Source organism: Sparus aurata, chromosome 1, assembly GCF_900880675.1.
Source record: "Sparus aurata chromosome 1, fSpaAur1.1, whole genome shotgun sequence".
Taxonomy (NCBI): domain Eukaryota; kingdom Metazoa; phylum Chordata; class Actinopteri; order Spariformes; family Sparidae; genus Sparus; species Sparus aurata.
Window position 1 is genome coordinate 2,401,292 of NC_044187.1, and position 8,152 is coordinate 2,409,443.

General features: G+C 41.7%; 1 protein-coding gene across 1 annotated transcript; it reads left to right on the forward strand.

Annotated features, from left to right (window-relative positions):
• Positions 1 to 214: 214 nt before the first annotated feature.
• On the forward strand, positions 215 to 7,665 carry LOC115586233 (ribonuclease inhibitor-like). The gene is made up of 6 exons (XM_030425085.1): positions 215 to 231; positions 948 to 1,121; positions 4,588 to 4,761; positions 5,210 to 5,375; positions 6,686 to 6,843; positions 6,949 to 7,665. The coding sequence occupies exons 1-6, from the start codon at positions 215 to 217 to the stop codon at positions 7,004 to 7,006; spliced, it is 747 nt and encodes a 248-aa protein (XP_030280945.1). The 3' UTR covers positions 7,007 to 7,665.
• The last annotated feature ends 487 nt before the right edge of the window (positions 7,666 to 8,152 follow it).

Sequence of the window (8,152 nt, forward strand, 5' to 3'; positions counted from 1 at the left end):
CCAGCTAGAAAAAACCTGTTTGGCAGCTGGTTTGTAATCAAATGTGTGATAATATTTCTTTAGGTTTCACTCTGAGAAAGTGTGACTGCCAAGAAGACAGGGAGACACCCAATTATCCTTTGAGTCAATTGTTACTATAAATGAGGCTTTTTGACCAAGTATATACTCATATTTAGACATTTATACTGGTGGTTTAGATAAAAGAATCAAAGAAATGACTTCTACTGTTGGGTAAGAGCAAATGTCTTCATGGTTACGCCCCTCCTTTATTTGATTAATATGCATTTTTTGGTTGTCCTTTTTTTCAGCATGTTGTTGAGGTCAAACTGTATAAGGACACGACATGTTCACCTGAGAGGGACATCATAAAGTCTCACCCGGGCCAACCTTGGCCCATTAACACATGAGACAAGTAAAGCATGTATGTTTATAATGTCACATGATTACAGGAGGAGGAGGGTTAAAGGAGACCATCAGCTCACACACTCACTGACTGTCCCATTGGTTTACTCATGAAGAAACCCCCTTTATGCTTCATCATTTACCCAGAATGCATGTGTGTTTGTGTTTGTCACTATTATATTTATTTACATGGGAACAAGTTGCAAATGACATAAAACTACAGCTTCTGATCACAATCACATGAAATACGTACATTTTGTTATTCAGTCTTACAAAAGTAATCATGATACAATTTAAAAGTTTTGGAATCTTTTGTGATCATCATGATCACCATCAGTTTATCATATGCTGATGCAACAGCTGACAGGACAATTTCATCAACTAATTCTGGCTGTGATATGGACGTCCACATCATGGCCTGGACCGACCCACGTGATATCAACTTTTCTTGGACGTCCATAGACGTTGCTTGCTCAGTGGGTTTGTGACGTTTATACTGACTGAATATTTAAACTGTGAAGTCACATCATTTATTCTTTATTCAGATTGAGTGGCTGCAGGTTGTCAGAGATCAGCTGTGCTTCTCTGGCCTCAGCTCTGAAGTCCAACCCCTCCCATCTGAGAGAGCTGGACCTGAGTAACAACGAGCTGCAGGATTCAGGAGTGAAGCTGCTGTGTGCTGAACTGGAGAGTCCAAACTGTCGACTGGAGACTCTGAGGTCAGACACCATTTTTTCCTTCTGTGCTCAGATTAATATGATGTGAAAGTTGTGTTGACACTAAACTGAAGACATCAGGGCCCGTATTCACAAACAATCTTCAGGCTAAAAGTAGCTCCCAACAGGCGAATTTAGGAGTAACTTTTGAAAATAAGAGTTATTGACAAAACATTTTAAGCCTAAAAGTAGCAGCTCAGTCTGGGAGACCTTAGAAGTAGTCCAGAGGACTCCTGACTCGTTAAGACCTGGTCACAGCTGAATGTTCTGGAGACGCTAAATAACAGGGAATTATTAAAACGATGTCGGAGGGACCGTGAAGGGATTGAAGTTGTGGTTGAGTTGGTGAGGGACGCAATAACGTCCCCAACCAACTGAAACAATCCAATAACACCAGAGTTAAAATGTTTGGCAACACTCCGGTGTTTGTTTACAGGGAAAATGCAGCTCTTCACCCGGGACTAGTATTACCTGGAGACCTCAAGTGATTTAGAAATGATCCCACCACGTCCGTGTTTCATGTGGTGCATTCACACAGGATAAGTGAAGTCTGTGTTTTAACTCTAATTTACTGACATTATTCCGGGTCGATCTCACCGGAGCCTTACTGGAGCAGCACAACTGTTAGATATGGATATTATTAATATAATAACTGGTGAGCCTGATGAAAGATAGAAACATGTTCCTTACCGCATGCTGCCATGCATGTAATCCATCTAATCATCTTTCCAGATTTCCCTCTTCTGATGAGCCTCCTGCACTTGCACTGAAAATGCTGTCAAAACTTTCATTTATAATTCCCAACGCAGCCTCCATAATTCTCGACCGGGAAAAAGGCAGAAAAAAGGTGGAAAACACGAAAAACCTGAAGAAAAAGAAAAAACGACCCCATATCACAGAGATGCTGATTCACACAGGACTAATATTATCACATGACCTCTGTGTTTGGTGAAATATGGAAGGTAATTTGCAGTGGAATTTTTACTTTACAGATTCCTGACATGGCAGATTCACACGGGATTAAGATCACAGACGACCTCCGCAATTATTCCAGATTACTGGAGGTCCCAGGTTATACTAGTCCTGTGTGAATAGGGCTTTTGTCAATTGGAAAAAGTGAGAGGGAGAGGGGAAAAAGTTGCATTCCATCAATACACAAATTGTCTTTGACGCATGTTACAATATACTGGACATTGTTGGGAAATGGGCCGGATCAACACACAATTCCTGAATTTTAATGGAGAGTGGTTTGACGCAGCTTTTCCAGCAAATGCTGCTTTTATTGACAATTCACGTTTTTCATCACAATCTTCTAATTTGTCATTTTTGTACGAAGCATTTTTGTTGGAGGGGGGACAACTTAATTCTCCTCATAAATAGAGATGCACCGATCAATCGGCAACCGATCGCAATCGGCCGATAATGCCCCTATCGGTTTTGATCGGAGTTCTCAAAATAGATCACATCAGGCCGATCAGATGACGTTTAAGTATAAAGACAGTGCATTAACTGCATGCAAGGAGGGAATTTCATGGCCGCCGTTGCCCCGCACTTTGGCCTTGATGCCCCGTGAAAAAAAAACTCATCATATGGCCACAGTGGCCTCTGTGCCCCTGGCCCGGTCAGCGTAGCGGGCTTGCCCTGAATTACAGCCACCTGAGTGCACAGTAGTCACTCACAGTAACTTCAGTGAGTCCGCGGTTCGTGCAGGTGGAGTCTCATCATCACGATGATCTCACGTGAAAGCCTCTCAAACAGCAGTAGCGTCTCAAAACAGAAGAACGAAACTTACAGCACAGCGAGCGAGCGCAGCCGGTTTTGACATGATACGTAACTGACTTATGTGGTAGGATTTAGTCCGGTAAAGTTGGAAATATATTCACAGATTCAAACTTCCCGGATCAATAACTCATAAGTGAAACCTTGTTAAAACACAAACGACGGCTCTTTTCTACCGTAGTACGGTAGACAACGGACTACAACCATATTTTCATCTAAACGAGCGTCTGGACATTAACTCTGGTCTGTATGGTCAGCCAGCTGTGAGACGAGGGCGCAGGGACTGTCTACAAAGTGCAACACCGAAAAGAGAAACTACAAAAAATTCAATAACTTCACTATTATTCAGAGTGTAGTGTCACCAAAATCACTCCACACATCAGTGGTCTCTTGCTGTTATTCTACATTTTTTTGTTTGGAAAAAATGTGCTTTGCCATAATTTTGGGGAATTTCTATTTGGGAGAAATATTCAATAACAGTAATATTCAGTGTGGTGTCACAAAACTCACCTCACCCTAACCCTACTTAACAAAAACTACTTTCTAATGTAACTTTAACTTGATTTTGGTATAAAAAAAAATGTTTTAATACACAATCCATGTCTTATTATAAATTAGGATGTTATGGTATCAGTCTGAAAGGTAAATCAACACATTTTACTCAGTGGCCTTTGTGCCCTGTCATGTGGCCTTGGTGCCACTGAAAAAAAAGTGCAGGCCAAATGGACTTGCCCCTAAAATGACAAAATTCCCACCCTGACTGCATTCCACTAGTAAGCTACAGTTACTCTATGTAAGCTGAGTCCAAGTTGTCTCTAAGAGAGTCTCTAGAGTGTGAAATATTGCACATTGCCTCAGCCTGCAATAAAACGGTGGTCAATTCATGATACTTTCTCATCTCCTAATGTTTATACTTAATAATACAATGTCAATGTTGTGTAAGAAGAATCATTAATTAAATATATGAAAGTTACACAAGACAACAATATAGAAGAATTTATGGATTTGACGCTGTGATCGGTGATCGGCAATATCGGGATCGGCAGATACTGCTTTCAGTGATCGGTGATCGGTAATCGGCCCCAAAAATCCTGATCGGTGCATCTCTACTCATAAATACATTTCTTTATCCAATATCTTTTCATAGGCTTTGTCATGGGCTTGTAGGCAACTTCCTTATTTTCACTTCATGCGTTGCGTAGCCTAAATGACTTTTCAATGGGCTGCCCTGTCACTCAACAACCAATCACTGTTGTCACCGCTTCTGAGTGCGTCCTTATAAAATGACGTCATCCATAGCAACAGAGAGTTACTTCTAGTTTAGGAGTTCACTGTGTTCATAACTAAAAGTCGGTCTCAGCAGCTTTGTGAATTACTTTTAAGAAACAACTCCTACATAAAAACTTTTAGTCTGATTTAGGAGTACTCCTAACGTTAAGATAAGAGTCTCTGTGAATACGGGCCCAGGCTGATATTATACTGATCCACACTGAGTATCTTCATGCTAAAGTCTGTTTTCTTCTTCTGTGGTTTAGTCCATTGACTGTGGCAGAGCAATGTTGTGTTGTGAAGTGATGATAAAAATACATTCTACAATGAAAAGTTAAATAATCATTTTAATGAAGCTTTGTGACGTTTATACTGACTGAATAGTTAAACTGTGAAGTCACATCATTTATTCTTTATTCAGATTGTGGAGCTGCAGTTTGTCAGAGATCAGCTGTGCTTCTCTGGCCTCAGCTCTGAAGTCCAACCCCTCCCATCTGAGAGAGCTGCAGCTGAGTGACAACTACCTGCAGGATTCAGGAGTGAAGCTTCTCTGTGCTGAACTGGAGAGTCCAAACTGTCGACTGGAGACTCTGAGGTCAGACACCATTTTTTCCTTCTGTGCTCAGATTAATATGATGTGAAAGTTGTGTTGACACTAAACTGCAGACATCAGGCTGATAATATACTGATCCACACTGAGTATCTTCATGCTAAACTCTGTTTTCTTCTTCTGTGGTTTAGTCCATTGACTGTGGCAGAGCAATGTTGAGCTGCACATTTAAAACCTTCATCTAACAATATGAATAATTCACTCTGAACATCCTCAACTATTGATTTTCATCTTAGATTACAAATCATGTTTTTTAAAATAAGTGATGATAAAAATACATTCTACAATGAAAAGTTAAATAATCTCTATTTTAACTATCAGACAATAACAAACATATTCAGAATTGTCTTTTAAACATTTTAATGAAGCTTTGTGACGTTTATACTGACTGAATATTTAAACTGTGAAGTCACATCATTTATTCTTTATTCAGATTGATGAGCTGCAGTTTGTCAGAGATCAGCTGTGCTTCTCTGGCCTCAGCTCTGAATTCCAACCCCTCCCATCTGAGAGAGCTGGACCTGAGAGACAACGAGCTGCAGGATTCAGGAGTGAAGCTTCTCTCTGCTGGACTGGAGAGTCCAAACTGTCGACTGGAGACTCTGAGGTCAGACACCATTTTTTCCTTCTGTGCTCAGATTAATATGATGTGAAAGTTGTGTTGACACTAAACTGCAGACATCAGGCTGATATTATACTAATCCACACTGAGTATCTTCATGCTAAATTCTGTTTTCTTCTTCTGTGGTTTAGTCCATTGACTGTAGCAGAGCAATGTTGAGCTGCACATTTAAAACCTTCATCTAACAATATGAATAATTCACTCTGAACATCCTCAACTATTGATTTTCATCTTAAGACTCCAAATCATGTTTTTTAAAATGATTTTTTAAAGTGATGATAAAAATACATTCTACAATGAAAAGTTAAACCTCAAACTACATCCGGATACTTTTCCAAAATAAAACACTCCGTGTTGACACCAGCACACATCGTGAGGCCAGCTGTCTGCAGTACTGCGCGGTGGGGATTGCCGAACGGCGGAGCAAAACCGGATCGGAGCCGCAACACAGCGGACCTTATCCAGTGGAAACTGGGCCGACTCATTAGTCATTCTCATGGCTATAAACAACACACAAAGAAGCTAACTTTAGCATTGTGCTAATACGATTGGGCTAAACCTCACATATTTCATGAAAATAACAAATCCCCCTGAAACAGAACAAATAATTACCTGTCCAACAGAAAGAGAGCAACCTCTGCATCACTTTTCAAGCCCCAGTTGTCTCCACCACTCAAACGCATCACCGATGTTGACTCGGTCCGACTTCTTTCTTTATCAGAGCCTTTTTCGTGGCAGCCTTTTCTGCCTCAGGCTTTCTTTTCTTTGCCTTTTTAGCGGGGTGAGCTGTTACAAGTAATGCTGGCTGCATTTTCTCTGCCATTGTAACCAAATGAACTCTTCTCCTGCAACTCCGTATTTCTGCAGTAGAGTGTCTGAATATTTCCGGCAACAGAAACCTAATGTGTGCACGCGCGGAGGAGGGAGGGACAGAACGTGACATGAAAGCATCTGACCAATCCGTGCTGTCCGGGCCGGAGGGCACGGATTGGTCAGCTTCTTCTCAGTCCTGCAGCTGCCACAGAGGTCCGATTATTTTCGTTCCTTTTTCTGAATACTTAATGTATTGACTACTCTCAGGATAGCAGGATCATTTCACCCAGTATAACAAAATGTGTGTCTGAACAACATTACAGACCCTAGCTTTAACTATCAGACAATGATAAACATATTCAGAATTGTCTTTTTACAACATTTTGATGAAGCTTTGTGACGTTTATACTGACTGAATATTTAAACTGTGAAGTCACATAATTTATTCTTTATTCAGATTGAGTGAGCTGCAGTTTGTCAGAGATCAGCTGTGCTTCTCTGGCCTCAGCTCTGAAGTCCAACCCCTCCCATCTGAGAGAGCTGGAGCTGAGAGACAACAAGCTGCAGGATTCAGGAGTGAAGCTGCTGTCTGAACTTGTGGAGAGTCCAAACTGTCGACTGGAGACTCTGTGGTCAGTAGAGAGTTGGAGTCAGTCCGTGCTGGTTTCAGCAGTATTGTAATAAACACAGTCAGTATCAAAGTAAAGATCCAGCATTTCCTGCTTTCCTCAGTGAAGCTGTGAGAGGAGAACGGTGACAGGCTTCAGGATTGGACAGAAGGAGATAGAGGGGTAACAGTCAGCCAATCAGACGAGCCAGAAGCTTGTTGTGATGGTGTGTTTGAGTTGAAGTGAAGACGACTGTTGTTGTTGTGTTCATGTCTACAGGAAGTAAAGCTGGATCACAGCTGACAGCATCACAGGATGTGTAGAGACAGCGGTCCTCATCCATCAAACTGTTGTAGCATCAAATCTTTGTTCTCTCATTTCAACACTAAACAACTGATCAGTCCATCTGTGTCACAGCTCTCAGGTCTACGGTGGCCCTGAAGGTCAAAACACAACAACATTCCACCAAACATCAAACTGTCACCAGAGACTTGGGTTCTGTCCAATAACAAACAAGAACGCCGTCCCACCTTTTCCATAATCTGAAGTGTGGTTGTGTTTGGACCTTCAGGGCCACCGTACAGATCAGTCTGACCGAAGCCTGCAAATCACTGACTCTTATTTCAGAGAACCACGGTTACATTTAGTAACCATGTGGTCTTCTCACAGACCAGAACCTCTGCTGAAGTCCAGTAACCACAGCTGATGTTGACTGTTCAGTCTTTGTATGAACATGTAGGAGCTTTAACATCAAGTATTTATCTGTCCATCTGTCTTTTGTTTTATCCACATATTTTAGAACAGACTCCATATTTACATATTAGTAATATTTCAAAGTAGATGAAATATTCAGGTGTGACTGAGACTCTGGTTTTTAACAGCAGTGAATCATCATTAAAGTGTCTCTACAGTCATGATGCGTTCAGGGACTGTGAGCAGTTTATTTCACTGTGTACTTGAGTGAAACCTGCAGAGTAAACACACTTGATGTGTCTGCAGGTCTGTGAGCTTCACTCCAACACGTTAACATGAAGCTGAAAGGAAGCTGGCTACGCTACACAGCCGCTCCACTTGTGGTCTGAACAGGACTGAAGTCCTGCTGGTCTTTATATCACTGACTGACAGCTGATGGAGGGAGTCTCTGGAAACACTCATGTATCACTTCTGCTCTCTCTCATTCTCTCATCAGGTGGAGGTGGTGATCTCTGTCAGAGTGATGAAAGGTGGAGGTGTTGAGAGGATCAGCTGTGTCCTGATGATCCAGAGAGGTTGAAGCAGCACCATCAGCTGGTGGGTGGAGAGGCTCTGACTGGGCGGAGAGGAGAGCTTCATC

Bases quoted from the DNA above. Each gene is read 5' to 3' on its own strand.
- LOC115586233 (XM_030425085.1), top strand. The intron at 4,762-5,209 runs GTCAGACACCAT...TTCTTTATTCAG, and splicing joins TGTCGACTGGAGACTCTGAG to ATTGATGAGCTGCAGTTTGT. The intron at 5,376-6,685 runs ACTCTGAGGTCA...GTGAGCTGCAGT, and splicing joins GTCCAAACTGTCGACTGGAG to TTGTCAGAGATCAGCTGTGC.